The sequence below is a fragment of the Delphinapterus leucas genome, chromosome 14 (assembly GCF_059928025.1).
Source record: "Delphinapterus leucas isolate spDelLeu-1000000601 "Yukka" chromosome 14, BTC_Dleu_Yukka2, whole genome shotgun sequence".
NCBI classification, from domain to species: Eukaryota; Metazoa; Chordata; class Mammalia; order Artiodactyla; family Monodontidae; genus Delphinapterus; species Delphinapterus leucas.
This window is the reverse complement of record NC_143142.1, coordinates 28,303,983-28,327,044: the sequence shown is the minus strand read 5'-3', so window position 1 is coordinate 28,327,044 and position 23,062 is coordinate 28,303,983. Positions and strand designations below refer to the sequence as shown.

General features: G+C 39.7%; 1 protein-coding gene across 7 annotated transcripts in view; it reads right to left on the bottom strand.

The window, feature by feature from the left end:
• Nucleotides 1-23,062, bottom strand: part of SPIRE1 (spire type actin nucleation factor 1) — a 205,990-nt gene that overhangs the window by 56,905 nt on the left and 126,023 nt on the right. For all 7 annotated transcript variants that reach the window (XM_022551242.3, XM_022551244.3, XM_022551243.3 and 4 more), the window contains one exon: nt 16,126-16,251. In XM_022551242.3, coding sequence (XP_022406950.1) covers nt 16,126-16,251 — 126 coding nt within the window. The remainder of the gene's footprint in view (nt 1-16,125; nt 16,252-23,062) is intronic.

Below are 23,062 nucleotides of genomic sequence, written 5' to 3'. Positions count from 1 at the left end.
AGAGGAAACAGGTGCCTCCACAGTGCCTCCATTCACACGCCACAGCCCGCATCCCACTGCTGGACTGGCTGCTCCTGGGCTGTGGCTCTTACTGGGGTATCTTGTTCACCACTGTGTCCCCAGTGAAATGTAAATAGTAAGAGCACTGAATGCACAGCTGTTGGGAGAACTGCAGAGTTAATGCGCACCACAGCCTTAGAGCAGTGTCTGCACAGGATAAGCGTGGGAGAAATGCTTGCTGTTATTCATTGTAGTAGCACCTGCCATATAGGAGACACATGACACAACTGTTGCATGAATGAATAAATTTTGCCAATTGATCCTAATTCCTTTGGGACCTAGTGCTTCTCTACTCGCCAGGATTTGCAATAGCCAAATATGGCTGCTGCATTCTCACAGGTCCCCGAAAGTCCCCCAGTCTCTGCCCACCCCCACACTCAGGTTTATGGAATCCTCCTGTACATCCTCATCTCCTACTGCAAGATCCATTTTTGGTGTTTGTCACTATTTCTAAATCCTTAGAAAGGAGTGTTAATCCCAATTCTTTCTATGACTATGGGCAGCTAATTGATTATAGTTTGTTAAACTGTGCTTCAGCTTTCCTCTCTATAAAATGAGGCGGGACGCAAACAGTAGTACTGCCTACTTATCAGGACTATCACGAAGTTTAAAGTGCTCACAAAGGCAATGAATAAGAGATAGTCAGGGATTATAAATGTTTATGTGAAAGTGACATAAATTGTTTGAGCCCAGAGCTGCAGCTGTGGGCTTTGGATCTTTTTTCCCAAAGCACATACATTTCCTTAGAGTGGAAATCTTTGAAAAAATTATAAAAATCCAGTAGCACTCCATCTCACCCCCTACTCCTCAGGTTCCCACTTTGGGCAGCAGCTCGAATACAAGGGGATGGACTATAAAGGACTTAAGGCTGATTCTATTTTGCTCTATTTCTTCTTGAATGTTAATGTGTTAAACACTTAGGAAAATTCAACTATATAACAAAATGTGACATTTCCTAGGTTGAAAAAAATCTCATTAATGAAGCGCCCTAGTGTTGTCCTAAGCTGAGGAAGCAGCAAGGGGAACATACCTAAAAAGACGACAGGAGATGCTGTCCTCGGTCCCTAATTCTATGACAAGGTTGGGAATATAAACATGGTCCTTGTCCCTAAGATGTTCAGTCTAATGAGGAGACGAACGTAAATGGTAATTCCAATACAGTGTGATAAGTGACAGAAGCCAGAGCAGAGTGCTCTATGAATGAACACAGAGAATAAAGAAATTAACTTCGATCAGCAGAAGCATTTCAGAACAGTGGACATCTGAGTTAGGTCTTAAGTAGGCATTTTCTATGTGAGAGAAGAGAGGAGAAGGACATTTCCAGCAGGTGCAGAGGCCCTCGGCAATCAGGGGCTGGAGGAAGGTAGCAAAGCGTGAACGCGTGGTGAGCAACAGGGAATGAAGAGCCCAGAGAGGTCAGATTGGGGCCCGGCTGTAAACGGTCCCTATGCTGTGCTAAGGGGTCTAAACTTTCCACCTACAAGCATCAAGGAGTCAACACATCTTTACACAGGGACGGAAAGCTGGAGGATAGATGGAACACTGGAGGATAGACTGTACACGGAACGCTGGAAGATACAGTCTATCCTCCATTAGGAGGCTTTGCCACAACTCAGGCAAGAGACGCAGACCACTGCACGAGCAAGGCACAGGTAAGAACACGAAGGAGGCTCTGCATCTGGAGACAAGTCAGGAGTGTCAGGGGACCACGATTCGAGAGAGGTGGCAGAAATCAGATGTCCAACACCTGCCACAGTTCTCTAAGTCATTCAACGCTGATCCAAGATTTATACAGGCCCTATTACACTGCGGTTGCAGCAGTGAATTGGACAGAAAAGATCTCTGCCCTCAGTGAGAACGTATCCTAGTGGCAGATATGAATGAGGGGGAAAAGAGACCAGCAAAACAACTCTAGACTGTGATGGCTGCTAGAAAGGAAATACACAGAGTAATGTGACTTTAAAGAAACAGGCCGAGTGCGCTCACCACATAAGAGCATTTAGGAGACGCCTCAGACGTCCTTTCAGCTGAGGACTGAAGGATACAAATGAAGAGCCATAATTCAGAGGGTGAATGAACATAGCATTTATAAGAGGAGTTTAAGATGTCAACAAGCAACTAAATAATCAAGCACCACAGGTGCACTCACACTTAAGAAGAGATAAAGATCATTATGATCAGATAATCGGAAATGACAATCTACACTGTGATAGCCTGCCTCTGAAGAAATCCAAGATGGCTTAACGATATTAGACATCTTATCCCTCAAAGATCAAGATGTTTGGGGGTATTCTACCTTCATTCTGGGGTTATTTACATGTATGGCACAAGAAATTGCAAGGGGAGAGAAAACTTTCATCACTTTAAGTATATAATCTTCTAACAGAAATTACGTGCTTTAAAAACCTTTTACATGCCTTCTAATTAAAAGAGTTCTTATTGCAATGATATGAACATGTTTCATAATGTTCAATTATTATTATTATTTTTTGTGTGTGTGTGATACGTGGGCCTCTCACTGTTGTGGCCTCTCCCGTTGCGGAGCACAGGCTCCAGACGCGCAGGCTCAGCGGCCACGGCTCACGGGCCCAGCCGCTCCGCGGCATGTGGGATCCTCCCGGACCGGAGCACGAACCCGTGTCCCCTGCATCGGCAGGCAGACTCTCAACCACTGTGCCACCAGGGAAGCCCTGTTCAATTATTTTTACTGTTCATTCACTTATGACTAATATTATTATATTAGGAATTTCTTCTTTCCAGGAATTTGCTTACCGTTAGATTTTAAAATACAGAAGTTTGGGACTTCCCTGGTGGTCCAGTGACTGAGACTCTGTGCTCCAAATGCAGGGGGCCCGGGTTTGATCCCTGGTCAGGGAACTAGATCCCACATGCTGCAAGTAAAGATCCTGCATGCTGCAACTAAGACCTGGTACAGTCAAATAAATAAATAAATAATTTTAAAAATAAATAAAATACAGAAGTTTTAGTCCTCACTGACATCAGTACAGTAGCAATGTCAATATTGAGTTTACAGCTCAATACTGACAACACTGAGCTTTCCTATAAAATCTACAACACTGAACTGCTTTCCTATGAAATCCATCTTGAATTTAAAATATAATATAAAACCAGATTTAAAAAAATGGATAAAATATGATATAAAATAGTATACATTAACTTCCTAGCACATTTTACTGGGAATGCATTTTAAATGTTTATCTGTATATATTTTGCCTACACAAAACAAGACTGGTACAAAAATGAGGAAAATCTTGAATGAATAGAACAAAGATTTAGTCACATGAATTGCACTTTCTGCAGAGGATTTTATGACTAGAAGGAATCTGAGCATGTCTATTTTGCCCCCACTTCCCTTTTTAAAGTGAAGTAAACAGAAATCTAGCAAAGGCTATTTGACTTAAGCCAGTCGCATGACTAATGAGTGGAAGAATATGATTCACCAACACAAAAGGGGCTTTAAAAAATGACTGGTGTTGATATATTTTAAATATAATAAAAATGAAAAATGAGTTATTTGTTTGAAAACAAGATTTTTTTTCAAAAGGTTCTTTTTAAACAGTGTACTTCCCTGATACATCAAGTTTTTTCTACAATGATAAAGAGAGTTACACCTCTACTGTGAAAGGATTTCCTGGAGAAGGTGGGTAGGGCACACTACACACTAAATGTGGAGGCAATAATGTTAGAGCAGGCTGGGAACATACTGGAATCAGTCAACTGACCTTCTAGTCTGGAAATAATTTTATCTCAATCTTTGACATTTCCATTTCCATATTACTTCATACCTAAACCTAACATGACACGTCCCTCCTCCCATCCCATTCCCATCTGTGTGCGTGTGTGAGACAGACACACACACACGCTCTCGCACACATGTTCCCTCATGAGCCCCCTTCTCCCCCAACTCCAAATTTTATTCTCTCTGGCTCACACCCCCTTCTTACCAACCCTGATTAAAAGCCTGTATCAAAGCGTACACCTGCACTTTCCTCCAGGGACTCCTGTCAGCCATGGACAAGTCTGTTGCAGGTGACTGTTCTTACAAGAAAACAGGAATAACTGCAGAGAGCACCTTCGCCAGGCTGGAGAGCGGGATGAGGATGGAAACACGGGCATCAGAAGTGCTGAGAACTTCCTTCTATGGGAACCTCTAAGCTAAGCCTCAGTTTACTAATCTACAAAGTGAGAGTCACAGGACTGGTCATGAAGACTAAATGAAGCAAACAACAGCAGCCGCTTTGCGGCTGCAGGGCTTAAAGTATGAGGAACTGATAAATAATTTCATGTAATAATAACAAAACCAGGGACTGATGATCAAAAACTACTTAGACAGCAATGAATTAAAGCACACTGCCATTAATATAATTTCCTTTTTTCCAACAAAGTAATTTACACTTGAAATTGCCAAGGTCAATCCTCCCCTCCCCACTGCACATGCTCACCAGCTCTAGCCAGTCGAGTTGGGCTGGGGGGGTTCACTGGCACGAGGGCACGGGCCATCTCTTCTTTCACGCGACCCTATGCACTAAATGGACGGCTCAGACAGTCCCTCCATCTACACTTACATACGAGGATATCAAATTGCTTATAAGACACGGGAACACGTACTCACTTTCAAGGATATCAAATTGCCTTTGAGACACAATAACAGCAGCCTATTCAAATCTTCTCTATCGTTTGGAGAACCACCTTAAAGGGTCTCATTCATTGTTTAAGAAGGAAATCATCACATCATGAAAAGAGATCATTATGAAAATGAATTTACTTTCTAAATAAATAGATGGACTACAAGGCCTTGTGCTTTATAAAGTAGCTAGGTCTGGTAAATGTAATGACCACTTTATAGAACAATTATAACACTTGGAAATAGGTTATGGGTTTTATATTTTAATAAACTGACAATTGAGCATATAAGAGGTTTAATATAAAGTACTTTTGGTCTATCAAATCAATACATTATCAACAACTGAGCTCAAATGTTTTGATACTAATATTTTACCCTAATTTTATACACGCACACACAAGCACACGCACACACAAGCACACGCACACACACAGATATATGGTTGTTTGAAACATCACTGATAATCAGATAATCAATCAACCTGTTGAATCAGACGTTATTACTTTGAAAATTCCAGTTGATATACAGTAACTCACAGGTATAGAAGAAAGATCGTCTGATTCTTTTTTTTAAAAGAAATCCCATGGGTTTTAAAAAACTTAATTAATTTATTTATTGGCTGCGTTGGGTCTTCGTTGCTGCACGCAGGCTTTCTCTAGTTGTGGCAAGCGAGGGCTACTCTTCATTGTGGGGCACGGGCTTCTCCTGTGGAGCACGGGCTTTAGGCATGCAGGCTTCAGTAGTCGCGGTGTGTGGGCTCAGTAGCTGCAGCACACGGGCTCTAGAGTGCAGGCTCAGTCGTTGTGGCATGCAGGCTCAGTAGCTGTGGCTCGTGGGCTCTAGAGTGCAGGCTCAGTAGTTGTGGCACACGGGCTTAGTTGCTCCGTGGCATGTGGGATCTTCCCGGACCAGGGATTGAACCCATGTCCCCTGCACTGGCAGGGTGATTCTTATCCACTGTGCCACCAGGGAAGTCCCTCGTCCGATTCTAAAATTGTGTATTTTGAGATCTTCAGAAAAAAAATCAAATTAGCCCAGAGTTTTTTATTATTAGTGTGAATTTAGCACTCTTGAGACTAGGTTAAAGGTTAAAGTGACTAACATACATATATGAACTAATATGTATGAAAATTTTCTTTAATTTCAAGAAAAATGCATACATTGAAGAGGAAAGGGAAATGCATTTGGACCCTATAAGACTTTATTCCTAAAACCTCAGTATTGACAGGCAATTTATGTAGTATAAAATCTGTAATTAAATGGTACAGAATGTTCATGCCAGGATTTCCACATATCTTATAGCTTACCTTCTCAAGACTCACTATTAAGTAAGTTCTTATTTGTAAATTTAAAGAATGGAAAGGGCACTCAAAGGTCTCATCTACAGCCCACAAAACTTCCTGTATTTACTAGAAATATCTTGGTCAAAATGTTTCTAATAGTCAAAAATGCTTTCAAAACTGGCTTCTTTCAACCAGAACATTTCTGAAGCTCTGAAAACACAGACAGAATGCATAAATCATTTCAGTTCAACAGACATTTCTAGAGTGTTTCCTACATGCACACACTGCAGTAAGAGTCACCAACAGGAAAATGATTCAAAACACAGTCATTCATCTCAAGCACTATCTGGTCCAGCTGTGGAGAAACAGTTCAAAGACAAGCAAATAACTCCCGGGGAGTATGAGACGTGCAGGACTGAGGGGTATAAGACAGAGGGAGTGAAGGATGGAGCGAGGTACCACGTGAGCAGGCTTTAGGTGGGTAAACAGGAGCTCACCAAGAAGGCAAGGCGGGGAGAGAATGCCAGGCAGAAAGAACAGAAAAGTGCTAGGGCCACAGACATACAACAAGCATGATATATTCGGAAACTGTAAGTAATTCTGACTGGATAGTGTAAAATGCAAAGAAGGGAGAGTTGAAAAGGAGAATAAAAACACAACTAGGTGAAATGCCATAAGGCCTCGTGTACAAGACAATGGAGTTTGGTTTCACTCTCTAGGCCATGAGGAGCCATGTTAACCAGAAAGCAAAGTGCCTTGTCAAGCTGCCAGGTGTCCAGTGATCAGGAAGGAGGAGCCAAACTGAAAATAACAACCACGCCCTTATTCCCTTACTGCAGCAGCGCAAACGAGAGGCCAACAAAGAGGTTTTGCTCTCCTTGCTCTATTTTCCCCTCAGAATGGCGCTGGGTGAGGTCAGGTGACAGGCGGTGCAGGTGGGTGATCTTCTCACTGTGGAAGAGCACTGGACAGCAGGGCCCCGCATGTGTGGACCGGGGGCTGGTGGAGGGAAGGAGTGGAGGCAAGGGCCTTAGCCAAGGTCCTTCGAGTGCAGGTGCCGGGTGAGGAATGCAGGCGCCGGGTGAGGAATGCAGGTGTGTGTGCCCCTGTGGCCTGTGGGCGCGGCACACCAAGCTCACCATCCCCTACAGAAAACCAGAGTGCAGCACTCAAGTCCCGAGTAGAAAGGGCAGCCCGCCCCCGGGAGGCCTGCCTGGGAAAGCAGGCCTCAGGTCAGGCCTGGAAGAACACGTGGAGGTTTGGGCCTGGAGCCAGACTCCTCGGGTCAGATCTGTGACCTACAGCAATCATTCCCGACAAAGTGGAAGGTGAACTGGACAGAGAGAATTTACAGAGATGAGACCAGCAGGAGGCTACTGTAATAACCCAGGCTGGACATGTGGGCCTGAACTCTTGGTGAAGTGACTAAATCTAAGCCACACAGGACAAGAAGTGAATCCAGGAAGGACTGATAAACTGTCAGAAAATAGCGGGGAGGGGAGGTCAAGGGACAATACCGGTTCAGGTGGCAGTGAGTGGAAGAGCTCAATGGGCAGGGGGTGAGGAACGAAAGCCCACGATTTCCAAGATGGAATGATCACAGGTTATCACGAGGACAAAGGTGCGTTCAGGTAAGCAGAGTACTGAAGTAGAGGAGGTGTCAAGGAGACAAAGCTAAAGTTTCTTTTATCAATCAAATCAGTCAAGATGCTGGCAGATGACAGTGACAATGGGTTTAAGAATAACAGAAGCAGATGGCATGAGGTTTTGGTACAAGTATGAAGAGTCATTGTTTAGAAGCAGCAGAGAGAGGGAATATCACCAACCGACCCCAGTCCAAAGATCTGAAGCTGTGGAGGACAGAGCAGCCTCCCACAAGAGGGAGGCAAGAGAAAGCACTGCCCTTGGGGGAGCGGGAGTCCTGAGAAGAGCCTGAGGGTACTGAGAAGTTCCTTTTAAAAATGGAGCAGAGTTTCCAGAAAGAAGAATGGAGATTCAAGTTTCTGCTTAGCTATGTCAACAAAGCTTTTGCTTCATTTTAATGAATCATAAATTATATATTAAGAAAAAAAGGCCCTGAACCAAGATGGCGGAGTATAAGGATGTGCTCTCACTCCCCCTTGTGAGAACACCGGAATCACAACTAGCTGCTGGACAATCATCGACAGGAAGACACTGGAACTCACCAAAAAACATACCCCACATCCAAAGACAAAGGAGAAGCCACAATGAGAGGGTAGGAGGGGTGCAATCACAGTAAAATCAAATCCCATAACTCCTGGGTGGGTAACTCACAGACTGGAGAACACTTATACCACAGAAGTCCACTCACTGGCGTGAAGGTTCTGAGCCCCATGTCAGGCTTCCCAACCTGGGGGTCCGGCAACAGGAGGAGGAATTCCAAAAGAATCACACTTTGAAGGCTAGTGCGATCTGACTGCAGGACTTTGACATGACTGAGGGAAACAGAGCCTCCACTCTTGGAGGGCACACACAAAGTAGTGTGCGCATCGGGACCCAGGGGAAGGAGCAGTGACCCCAAGGGAGACTGAACCAGACCTACCTGCTAGTGTTGGAGGGTCTCCTGCAGAGGCGGGGGGTGGCTGTGGCTCACCATGGGGACAAGGACACTGGCAGCAGAAGTTCTGGGAAGTACTCCTTGGAGTGAGCCCTCCCAGAGTCTGCCATTAGCCCCACTAAAGAGCCCAGGCAGGCTCCAGTGCTGGGTGCCTCAGGCCAAACAATCAACAGGGAGGGAACCCAGCCCCACCCATCAGCAGTCAAGCAGATTAAAGTTTTACTGAGCTCTGCCCACCAGAGCAACACCCAGCTCTACCCACCACCAGTCCCTCCCATCAGGAAACTTGCACAAGCCTCTTATATAGCCTCATCCACCAGAGGGCAGACAGCAGAAGCAAGAAGAACTACAATCCTGCAGCCTGGGGAACAAAAACCACATTCACAGAAAGATAGACAAGATGAAAAGGCAGAGGGCTATGTACCAGATGAAGGAACAAGATAAAACCCCAGAAAAACAACTAAATGAAGTGGAGATAGGCAGCCTTCCAGAAAAAGAATTCAGAATAATGATAGTGAAGATGACCCAGGACCTTGGAAAAAGAATGGAGGCAAAGATGGAGAAGATGCAAGAAATGTTTAACAAAGACCTAGAAGAATTAAAGAACAAACAAACAGAGATGAACAATACAACAACTGAAATGAAAACTACACTAGAAGGAATCAATAGCAGAATAACTGAGGCAGAAGAACGGATAAGTGACCTGGAAGACAGAATGGTGGAATTCACTGCCATGGAACAGAATAAAGAAAAAAAGAATGAAAAGAAAAGAAGACAGCCTAAGAGACCTCTAGGACAACATTAAACTCAACAACATTCGCATTATAGGGGTCCTAGAAGGAAAAGAGAGAGAAAGGACCAGAGAAAATATTTGAAGAGATTACAGTCGAAAACTTCCCTTACATGAGAAAGGAAATAGCCACCCAAGTCCAGGAAGTGCAGCGAGTCCCATACAGGATAAACCCAAGGAGAAACACGCCGAGACACACAGTAATCAAATTGCCAAAAATTAAAGACAACGAAAAATTATTGAAAGCAGCAAGGGAAAAACAACAAATAACATACAAGGGAACTCCCATAAGATTAACAGCTGATTTCTCAGCAAAAACTCTACAAGCCAGAAGGGAGTGACATGATATACTTAAAGTGAGGAAAGGGAAGAACCTACAACCAAGATTACTCTACCCAGCAAGGATCTCATTCAGATTCCATGGAGAAATCAAAAGCTTTACAGACAAGCAAGGGCTAAGAGAATTCAACACCACCAAACCAGCTCTACAACAAATGCTAAAGAAACTTCTCTAAGTGGGAAACACAAGAGGAGAAAAGGACCTACAAAATCAAACCCAAAACAATTAAGAAAATGGTCACAGGAACGTACATATCGATAATTATCGTAAACGTGAATGGATTAAATGCTCCAACCAAAAGACACAGGCTTGCTGAATGGATTCAAAAACAAGACCCATATATATATGCTGTCTACAAGAGACCCACTTAAGACCTAGGGACACATACAGACTGAAAGTGAGGGGATGGAAAAAGATATTCCATGCAAACGGAAATCAAAAGAAATTTGATTTCTTTTGATTTGAGTAGCAATACTGATATCTGATATGAGTAGCAATACTCATATCAGATAAAATAGACTTTAAAATAAAGAATGTTACAAGAGGCAAGGAAGGACACTACATAATGATCAAGGGATCAATCCAAGAAGAAGATATAACAATTATAAATATATATGCACCCAACACAGGAGCACCTCAATACATAAGGCAACCGCTAACAGTTGTAAAAGAGGAAATCGACAGTAACACAATAATAGTGGGAGACTTTAACACCTCAGTTACGCCAATTGACAGATCATCCAAAATGAAAATAAATAAGGGAACAGAAGCTTTAAATGATACAATAGACCAGATAGATTTAATTGATATTTATAGGACATTCCATCCAAAAACAGCAGATTACACTTTCTTCTCAAGTGTGCACGGAACATTCTCCAGGATAGATCACATCTTGGGTCACAAATCAAACCTCAGTAAATTTAAGAAAACTGAAATCATATCAAGCATCTTTTCTGACCACAATGCTATGAGATTAGAAATCAATTACAGGGAAAAAAACGTAAAAAACACAAACACATGGAGGCTAAACAATACGTTACTAAATAACCAAGAGATCATTAAAGAAATCAAAGAGGAAATCAGAAAATACCTACAGACCAATGACAATGAAAAGACCATGATCCAAAACCTATGGGATGCAGCAAAAGCAGTTCTAAGAGGGAAGTTTATGGCAATACAAGCCTACCTCAAGAAACAAGAAAATTCTCAGATAAACAATCTAACCTTACACCCAAATGAACTAGAGAAAGAAAAAAAACAAAACCCAAAGTTAGCAGAAGGAAAGATATCATAAGGATCAGAGCAGAAATAAATGAAATAGAAACAAAGAAAACAGTAGCAAAGATCAATAAAACTAAGAGCTGGTTCTTTGAGAAGATAAACAAAATTGATAAACCATTAACCAGACTCATCAAGAAAAAGAGGGAGAGGACTCAAATCCATAAAATTAGAAATGAAAAAGGAGAAGTTACACCAGACACTGCAGAAATACAAAGCATCCTAAGAGACTACTACAAGCAACTCTATGCCAATAAAATGGACAATCTGGAAGAAATGGACAAATTCTTAGAAAGGTATAACCTTCAAAGACTGAACCAGGAAGAAATAGAAAATATGAACAGACCAATCAGAGTAATGAAATTGAAACTGTGATTAAAAATGTTCCAACAAACAAAAGTCCAGGACCAGATGGCTTCACAGGTGAATTCTATTAAACATTTAGAGAAGAGGTAACACCTATCCTTCACAAACTCTTCCAAAATATAGCAGAGGGAGGAACACTCCCAAACTCATTCTACGAGGCCACCATCACCCTGATACAAAAACCAGACAAAGATACTACAAAAGAAGAAAATTACAGACCAATATCACTGATGAATATAGATACAAAAATCCTCAACAAAATACTAGCAAACAGAATCCAACAACACATTAAAAGGATTGTACACCATGATCAAGTGGGATTTATCCCAAGGATGCAAGGATTCTTCAATATATGCAAATCAATCAATGTGAGACACCATTTTAAAAAATTGAAGAAGAAAAACCAAATGATCATCTCAGTAGATGCAAAAAAGCTTTTGACAAAATTCAACACCCATTTATCATAAAAACTCTCCAGAAAGTGGGCACAGAGGGAACCTACCTCAACATAATAAAGGCCATATATGACAAACCCACAGCAAACATCATTCTCAATGGTGAAAAACTGAAAGCATTTCCTCTATGATCAGGAACAAGACAAGGATGTCCACTCTCACCACTATTATTCAACATAGTTTTGGAAGTCCTAGCCACGGCAATCAGAGAAGAAAAAGAAATAAAAGGAATACAAATTGGAAAAGAAGAAGTAAGACTGTCACTGTTTCCAGATGACATGGTACTATACACAGAGACTCCTAAAGATGCCACCAGGAAACTACTAGAGCTAATCAATGAATTTGGTAAAGTTGCAGGATACAAAATTAATGCAAAGAAATCTCTTGCATTCCTATACACTAATGATGAAAAATCTGAAAGAGAAATTAAGGAAACACTCCCATTTACCACTGCAACAAAAAGAATAAAATACCTAAGAATAAACCTACCTAGGGAGACAAAAGACCTGTATGCAGAAAACTATAAGACACTGATGAGAAAAATAAAGATGATACCAACAGATGGAGAGATATACCATGTTCTTGGATTGGAAGAATCAATATTGTGAAAATGACTATACTACCCAAAGCAATCTACAGATTCAATGCAATCCCTATCAAATTACCAATGGCATTTTTTATGGAACTGGAACAAAAAATCTCAAAATTTGTATGGAGACACAAAAGACCCCGAATAGCCAAAGCAGTCTTGAGGGGAAAAAATGGAGCTGGAGGAATCAGACTCCCTGACTTCGGACTATACTACAAAGCTACAGTAATCAAGACAATATGGTAATGACACAAAACGAGAAACATAGATCAATGGGAGGAGATAGAAAGCCCAGTGATAAACCCACGCACCTATGGTCAAGTAATCTATGACAAAGGAGGCAAGGATATACAACGGAGAAAAGACAATCTCTTCAATAAGTGGTGCTGGGAAAACTGGACAGCTACATGTAAAAGAATGAAATTAGGACACTCCCTAATACCATACACAAAAATAAACTCAAAATGGATTAGAGACCTAAATGTAAGACCAGACACTATAAAACTCTTAGAGGAAAACACAGGAAGAACACTCTTTGACATAAATCACAGCAAGATCTTTTTTTGATCCACCTCCTAAGGTAATGGAAATAAAAATAAACAAATGGTATCTAATGAAAGTTCAATGCTTTTGCACAGCAAAGGAAACCATAAACAAGACGAAAAAATAACCCTCAGAATGGGAGAAAATATTTGCAAACGAATCAACAGACAAAGGATTAATCTCCAAAACATATAAACAGCTCATGCAGCTCAATATTAAAGAAACAAACAACCCAATCAGAAAATGGGCAGAAGACCTAAATAGACATTCTCCAAAGAAGACATACAGATGGCCAAGAAGCACATGAAAAGCTGCTCATCATCACTAATTATTAGAGAAATGCAAATCAAAACTACAATGAGGTATCACCTCACACCAGTTAGAATGGGCATCATCAGAAAATCTACAAACAACAAATGTTGGAGAGGGTGTGGAGAAAAGGCAACCCTCTTGCACTGCTGGTGGGAATGTAGATTGATACAACCACTATGGAGACCAGTATGGAGTTTCCTTAAAAAACTAAAAATAGAATTACCATATGATCCAGCAATCCCACTACTACTGGGCATATACCCAGAGAAAATCATAATTCAAAAAGACACATGCACCCCAATGTTCATTGCAGCACTATTTACAATAGCCAGGTCATGGAAGCAACCTAAATGCCCATCGACAGACGAATGGATAAAGAAGATGTGGCACATATATACAATGGAATATTAGTCAGACATAAAAAGGAATGAAATTGGGTCATTTGTTGAAACGTGGATGGATCCAGAGACTGTCACACAGAGTGAAGTAAGTCAGAAAGAGAAAAATAAATATTGTATATTAATGCATGTATGTGGAACCTAGAAAAATGGTACAGATGAACTGGTTTGCAGGCAGAAGTTGAGACACAGATGTAGAGAACAAACATATGGACACCAAGGGGGGAAAGCCACGGTGCGGTGGGGATGGTGGTGTGATTAATTGGGCAATTGGGATTGACATGTATACACTGATGTGTATAAAATTGATGAATAGTAAGAACCTGCTGTATAAAAAAAGAAAAAAGAATGGAAAAGGTTGAGAAGAGATCAGCAAAGTAAGGAACAAGAGTAGGAGATGATTAAACAGGACACAACTCGTGTCTATGAAGACCCAGATGTGGGGTGGTGCCAGAAGTTGACAGGGTGAGATACGGCCAAAACCCCGACCTCAACCTTGACCAGGGCCTGGCTGGTCCCTGTGGGCATCACAAAAGCCACCAATGGTTCCAAACACTCGTGTTCTTTTACTCCATTTGTGAGCATTTTCTTTAAATAGACTTATTTAAATAAATAATCCCTTTCTAAGAATTTGTCTGGCAAAGCAAAGTTTTCATCAAGAGCAAATAAAAAAATTGAAGCTCATTGCAATAGAAAATTTACTAATCCTGTTCTTTAAGCTCAGAAATGATTCCTAAGACTGTGTTGGAAGGGCTCTAAGAGCTCATTTGCTTCACTCTAACCCCACAGGACTCTACTTATGCCCTAAAAATATCACTAGCCTCTCTGGAGAAGACAATCTCAATTCCAACAAGCTAGAGAAGACAATTACCCAAAAAAAAGTAATCTTTTTAGTAAATCTACTCTACTAAACCTTAATTGAGGATGTGCTTTGGATGTTTACTCGGAAGCTTTTAACTGGACCCTCTGTCCTCTGGTTCTGTCCAGGAGGAAAAGCTAGTTTATGATGTATTTATAATTATTCTTCAAATAACAATTAGTTCACCCTTTCTACCCTGTTAAAGACTTTCTTCTTGGGTCCAATTCTATAAATTCCTAAAAAAATAGACATAACTTTTCATTAGCCTATCAAAAAAGACAGACTATAAGCAGTATCCTGGTTAGAACTAAAGAGGAAAGCTTGGAGCTCTTATTCATACATATAAAATGGATTTATTTAAGGTGATTTATTAAGGGTGATCTGAATAAACTTACATATTACCAGAACTAATTAGTCGTACTTTATTTAATATAGTACACATCCCATATGTGTACTATATTACACATCCCATATGTGTCTCTCCCCAAACTGTGTCATCGTGGGTTTTAAACTAGTGTTTCAGATAAACTCCATACTTCAGTCACAAAAGAAATGATACCCACCACTGATCATGTACTGAGCTCTTACTACGTGCCAGGTGCTTTACAAAGATCTCAAGAATCTTCACAACTGTCTGTGGGATGTGAAATATGGCAATTCACCTTGTAAATAAATTAGAATGATTCTCTTTGGACTCTACACGAAATTTTTTTTCAACTAAAATGTTTTTATTACACAAAATTTTATAAAAATTGAAAAATACACAAGTTATATAAAGTAAAAAGGGAAAGCTCCCTCTACCCCCACCCTGCCTCTGTACTCTTTCTATTCCGTAGTACAGAGTTTGGAAGGTTTATTTTTATGTATTAAGTAGGTCAGCTATGTTTCCCATTCTTGGATAAGTAGCCTTCTATAGGAGATATTCTATGGGGCCCAGCAGCACACTCCCCTCTGGGCACCAGGACTATATGCGACAGAAGTGACCCTCTGTGGGCTGCATGGGCCTTCAGTTGTGGCGGAGCTGACTGCTGTGGGTGCGCTGGTGAGTGCGGCTGGACCCCGGCCTGGTTGGCTGCCAGCCCCTGCCTCATGCAGTGACTACTGGCCCACTGTGGGTGGGTACACATAGTATTTTTAACTCATAGACACTGATAGATAATAAAGAAAATAGCTAAAACGAGATTCTGGATTATCTGAAAGTTAATTCATATCTCCCGCATTAAATATTTAATCACATCCACTATAAAACTTAAATCATCAGATGTGTAGCTTCCTCTCTGCATCCTTATCCCTTCCTGAAAGACACACTAACATTTTTTTACAATGGACAAAAGAAGAGTGGCAGAAAGAGGGTGAAAAGCAAGTCACATGGGAAACTGACTAAACCAGTTCAGTAACATTTATTTTCCATTTGTAAGGAAGCTTTATGAAAATCTTTGTTTTATTAAATGGATTCACACAGTAACATTTTAAAGAACAGATTTAATTCTGCCTAAGTTGCTTCTTTCCTGAATGATTTTCAGCACTCATCAGGATGGCAATAAATATTTTAAATAATATGATAGGCAATGTTGAAAATTCAGGTTTCTCTTTCACAATGCCATTAAATAGGAAAGCAGTAGTACTTACCTCCTTTGCACTCTTAATTTTAGTCAGAAATGTATACAGCTCCATTGTCTCTGCAAACAGTGCACGACACACTGCCTGATAATGATTTGGTGCCTCTGATGCAGTTGGGAGATGAGCAGCACATAACTACAGAAGAGGAAAATAAAGGTACTTTTTTATTATCTGTGGGGTTTTTGTACATTAAAAACAGACACACCCAGTATATTCACATTTTCATATCAGACAGCAAGGCAACCCCACAATTCCCATCACCCAAAGCTTAATGCATCACAAGACGACCAGTAAAGTCCACACAATTATATGGAAAAAGTGGTCCAGTAACTAACAAACACCCAGCAGCACAGATGAGCTTACTAGAATTAGTTAGCTTCTACTTGAAAACGATAGGGCATGTGTAAAAGTTTTGGTTGGGAGTAGAAAGGGAGCTACCAATTACTGAGTACTGATCAGAACTCAGGTATTTTAATAACTACCATTTACTGAGTATTTATCATGCCATGTTTGACATGTCATATACACAGCATAATATCATTTACTCTTCAACGTAACCCTGAATTAGCACCATTATATAGCAACAGAAACTAAGGCTTCAGAGGAGTCACGTGACTTGTCCACAATCATAAAGTTAACATAAGGGAGAAGGAGAATTTGACACAGTCCTATTTGATTCTGAAGCCCAGGATCATTCTAATACACACTGAGTTGTACAATTTAGTAAAAAGAATGTCAGGAAGACATGGGGACCACTGGGAAGATACCTCGTCAGTAGATGGGGAGTGGAGGAAAGAGGGCAGAGGGCAACTGGTGATACTACCAGTCCTAACGTCCTTTACAATACACAGCCCATAACCCCCACAAAACTACTTGTAGGTAAAAGATGCAATTTAACATCACGCACAACAATTTAGAAAAATCAAACACAGCTTATTAGATTGGAAAAGACATCCTGTCAAGAGCCCAGTGCATTTTATTAAAAAGATAACTTTATCTTTCTATAAAATAATAGTTTTGTATCTGTGTACAACGGTTATGTTTTAAGGTACTTCATTTGCATTAAAAAGTTGTAAGTTCTCCCTTATTCTTTACTATATTCAGTAAACTTGACATTAATATAATTACTGAAAATACACATTTATTATATTCAATAACTTGTATCTTTTGGAGAGTAAAAGATATCTTTGTAGCTTATAATATCCTTCACAATGTGTCTTTCTGTTTTTTTTGTCATTTGTAGTAAGTATTGTATGCAATTTAATAGATTACTATCTTTAATAAAATACATTCTCAGGAAAATATCTTGAGTTTCAGTAAGAAACTTTTTCCACAGTACCAAAAACAGGCTAAGAATTGATTCCTTGGGAGCATGAAAAGCAAAAATCTCACAAGCTTAATTATTCACAAAGTGACCAATGAACAGAGAGTATATTTTTTGCAGAATTATTTTTGTACGCAGAAAACAGCTTCCCATATAGAATTATCATTTCCAAGGTTATGAAAGGCATCTGCTAGGACTTTCACCTTTCACTAATCCCACAATTTTATATTCCAATTATATGTTCGGAATATGGCATAACATTTTTGACTGTAATTCACAGTAAGAAATACATTTTAGGGGGCTTCCCTGTGGCACAGTGGTTGAGAGTCCGCCTGCCAATACAGCGGACACAAGTTCAAGCGCTGGTCTGGAAAGATCCCACATGCCGCAGAGCAACTAAGCCCGTGAGCCACAACTACTGAGCCTGCACTCTAGAGCCCATGAGCCACAACTACCGAGCCCGTGTGCCACAACTACTGAAGCCCGCATGCCACAACTACTGAAGCCCGTGCGCCTAGAGCCTGTGCTCCACAACAAGCCACCACAATAAGAAGACCGCACACCGCAACGAAGAGTAGCCCCTGCTCGCTGCAACTAGAAAAAGCCCGCGTGCAGCAACAAAGACACAACGCAGCCAAAAATTAAATAAATAAATAAATAGAAATACATTTTACATAAGAATTCAAACACATGCATATGTATATGTTTTATACACAAAAATTTCACAGAACAAAACTTACACATTCAATTGATTTCACAACCCACTAACAGGCTGTGCCCTGCAACTTGGAAAACACTGGTGTAAAACTCTAAAATTTTTTTAATGCACATGATATAATCTTATATGTAGAAAATCCACAAAAACTATTAGAACTAAGAAGCAATTTTAGCAAAGTTGTGGGATACATGATCAACACAAAAAAGTTCTATTTCTATACAATACTAATGAACAATCAGAAAATGAAATTAGAAAACAATACCATTTTTTTAATAGCAAAAAAATAAAATACTAAGGAATAAATTTAACCAAGGAGGTGCAAGCCTTACACACTGAAAACTCTAAAGCATTGCTGAAAGAAATTAAAGAAGACTTACATAAATGGAAAGACATCCCGTATTCATGGGTTGGAAGACTTAATATTGTTAAGACAGTAATACTACACAAAATGATCTACAGATTGAATGCAATCCCTCACTAATTCCCAAAGGCCTTTTTTGAAGAAATGGAAAAGCTGATCCTAAAGTTCATATAGAATTGCAAGGGGCCCCAAATAGCTGAGACAATCTTGAAAAGAACAGAGGTAGAAGACTCAAACTTCCAAATTTCAAAACTTACCTCAAAGTTATACTAATCAAAACAAAGTGGTACTTGCATAAGGACAAACATACAGATCAATGAAACAGAACTGAGTCCAGAAATAAACCCATATATCTATGATTGATTGTTTTTCACGAAAGCGCCCAGACCATTAAGTAGGGAAAGAATATTCTCTTCAACAAATGATGCTGGGAAAACTGGATATCCACATGTAGGAAAAAAAAAAAAAAAATGAAGTAGTGGTACCCCTATCTCACACCATACATAAATATTAATTCAAAATGGATCAGGGGGCTTCCCTGGTGGCGCAGTGGCTGAGAGTCCGCCTGCCGATGCAGGGGACACGGGTTCGTGCCCCGGTCTGGGAAGATCCCACATGCCGCGGAGTGGCTGGGCCTGTGAGCCATGGCCGCTGAGCCTGCGCGCCCAGAGCCTGTGCTCTGCAACGGGAGAGGCCACAACAGTGAGAGACCCGCGTATCGGAAAAAAAAAAAAAAAAAAAGAAAAAAAAGGATCAGAGACCTAAATATAAGAACCAAAACTATAAAACTCTTAGACGAAACCATAGGCGTAAACCTTCATGGTTGTGGATTCAGTACTGGTTTTTAAGATATGATACCAAAAGCACAAGAAATAGCATATCTTGTTTTATTGCACTATACTGTGCATCGCAGATATTGTGTTTTTTTACAAATTGAAAGTTTGTAGCGACCCTGCATTGGGCAAGTATATCAGTGCCATTTTTCCAACAGCATTTGTTCACTTCTTGTCTCTATGTCACATTTTGGTAATTCTCGCAATATTTCAAACTTTTTCATTATTATTACATTCATTATGGTGATCTGTGATCAGTGATTTTTGGTATTACTACTGTAATTTTTTTTTTATTTTGAAATTAAGGTATGTACATTGTTTTAGACATAATGCTATTACACACTTAATAGACTACTGTATAGCATAAAGATAACTTTTATATGCAGTGGGGACCCAAAATATTCATGTAACTCACTTTATTGCAATATTTGCTTTATTGCAGTGGTCTGGAACTAAACCTGCAATATCTCCGAGGTATGCCTATAAATGGATAAATTAGACTTCATCAAAGTTAAAAATTTTTGTACATCAAAGGACACTATCAAGAGAGTGAAAAGATAATCCACAGAATCAGAGAAAATATTTGCGAATCATATATCTAATAAGGATCTAGTATCCAGAATACATAAAGAACTCAAACTCAACAAAAGATAAACAATCTAATTTAAAAATTGACTTGACTAGACATTTTTCCAAAGAAGGTATACGAATGGCCAAAAAGCACATAAAAAGATGCTCAACATCACTGGTCATTAGAAAATGCAAATCAAAACCACAATTAGATACCACTCACATCCATTAGAATGGCTATAAAAATAAAGAAAAAATGGAAAATAAGTGTTGGCAAGAATGTGGAGAGATTGGAACCCTTGCGTATTGCTGGTGGGAATGTAAAATGGTGAAGCCACTGTGAAAATAGCTTGATGGTTCCTCAAAAGTTAAAGATAGAATTACCATGTGATCTAGCAATTCCATTCCTAGGTATATACCCAAAAGAATTGAAAGTAGGTGTTCAAACAAAAACTGGAACACAAACGTTCATACCAGCACTATTCATAGCAGCCAAAAGGTGGAAAGAATTCCAATGTTCTAAACTGATGAATGGATAAACAAAATGTGGTATACTCACAAAATGGAATCTTACTAAGCCACAGAAAGGAAAAAGGTACTGACACATGCTACAACATGGACGAACCTTAAAAATATTATGCTAAGTCTAAGAAGCCAGACACAAAAGGTCACATACTGTATGATTCCATTCATATGAAATACCCAGAATACATAAATCCACAGAGACAGAAAGCTGATTAGTGGTTGCCAGGGGCTGAAGGAGGAAGGATGGGAAGAGATGGGTATGAGGTTTCCACCTGGGATAATGTAAAAGCTCTAGAACTAGACAGTGGTGATGGCTGGACAGTATTGTGAATGTACTTAATGGCACTAAATCGTACACCTTTAAATGGTTTAAATGGTAACTCTTATGTGTATTTTACCACAATTTTTAAATGTATAAAAAATTTTAAAAGAACAACGAAATTCCACAAAGCTTCCATTGAGACAGAGGAGAAATAATCCCTCAGAGGAAAAATAACCCCAGTGGTTATTTCAGTGTCAATGTTGATATTTATTTTATTCTTTGTGTTTACATGCATCTTCACCTCTAATCCTTACAACAACCCAATTTAGAGATTTAGAATAGCTAAGTAATTTACCCAAGGCCACACAGTGAGACAGAACTGGAAATGAACCCAGGCAGTCTAACTCTAGAGCCCAAGTCCTTATGCACTCCACCCTAGAATGAAGAGTATATTACTCTTCCATTAAAGGAAATAATGTTCTTAAAGTGCTTAAGCATAGAGCATAGTATACAGTAAGCATGCAACAAAATCATCTTCTACAGTTACCAAAGAGGGGATAGTTTGGGGGCAGAGGGACACAATTAGAAGGAACAGGTTCTGTCCCATATCTATCAACATGCCATTATATAACTTTGGACAATTTATTTAACATTGCTGGGTTTCAGCTTATTTCTAAAAGGAGAAGACTAAGCTATATAATTTCTTACTTAACCTACCTTCGCTGTTCTATGAATAAATTTTAAGCTAAACCAAAATGCTGGAGTTTTTAGGGTTCAATCTTGGATCTTTGGGTTTCTCTCTACTCACCTTAGTTGATTTTGTCTACTCTAACTGCTTTAAATGCTACCTATAAAGCTGATGACTCCCCAACTCCTACTCTAGGCCACTGCTTTTTTGGTCAGGAAAAGAACTACTTTACCTTTAATCTGGAAAGATACTTCACTAGGTAATGAATTTTAGGTTCTATTCTAGAACTTTGACAATGTCATTCCAGTCTGTCTTCTAGATTCCATTGTTTCTGTCGAGAAGTCAGGTGCAGTCCAGTTTTTTCTCTGGCTTGATTTTAGACTCTCTGCTTGTGGTTTTTAGCAGTTTAGGTATGAAACTAGATTGTTTTCCATTTAATTTATCTTGCTCTTTTTGTTTGTGGGGCTTCCAGAATCTGCAGCATAGTGTTTTGCATTGTTTTGGGAAATTCTTAGTATGTCTTCAAATATGCCTTCCATCCTCTCTCTTCATTGGCTCTCCTTGGGACTTTAATTATGTGTACTGCTTTTATTCTTTTTGTGTCTGTGCTTCACTCTGAATATTTTCTATTGACAACGTTCCACTTCATTCTCTCTTCAGCTCCGTCTAGTCTATTAAACCCATCCACTAAACTTTTATTTCAGTTACTTCATTTTTTGGTTCTCAAATTTCCATTTGGTTCTTTCTATATATTTTCCAGTTCTCTACTCAAAGTTTCAATCCTGACTCTTAGAATCCTGAACATCAATTAAAAGTCTATCTGGGCTTCCCTGGTGGTGCAGTTGTTGAGAGTCCACCTGCTGATGCAGGGGACAAGGCTTCGTGTCCCGGTCTGGGAAGATCCCACATGCCACGGAGCGGCTAGGCCCGTGAGCCATGGCCGCTGAGCCTGTGCGTCCAGAGCCTGTGCTCCGCAACGGGAAAGGCCACAACAGTGAGAGGCCCGCATACCGCGCAAAAAAAAAAAAAGTCTATCTGACAACTCCATTATCTGAATTCTCTGTATAGAATCATTAATAATATTGCCAGAATCGAAATTAATTTTCTGAAAACTTCATTACACACATAAGACCTTGTTATATATTTTCAACAAAACTTGAAATTATCAGCAAACCTGGGCTAGACTGATGTGATTAGAAAAAATACAGCCTACAATACTTTCAAAACATTTGGAAACATTTTTTGGTCAAATAAGTTAGCATTTGTATTTTGAAGCAATGTACCAACTAGGAAAAAAATCTTTATCTGATATCAAATCAAAGATGTATGCCAGAAACTCTATTATCCATTGGCCTTTTACCCTAATTAGCGTCAAAATACTACACAGTAAAAGACCATAAAGTATTTTTAAAAACTTCGGCACAATTGAGAATACAGTTTTTGTTTAAACTCTAAATTATGAAGCGTTCAGCAATCCAAGTCACTCTTTATGTCTGGAGACACATACTGCAGTGTGTATAAATAATATCACCTTAGAAGAGAAAAAGGCATAATCAGAATTATATCTTCTGATATATTTAGGTTTTATATCACAGTCTTTTGTTGATAATATTAAACTCCAAATTTCCCCATAATTTACTCTCAACTGCTAAAATTCAAATGTCT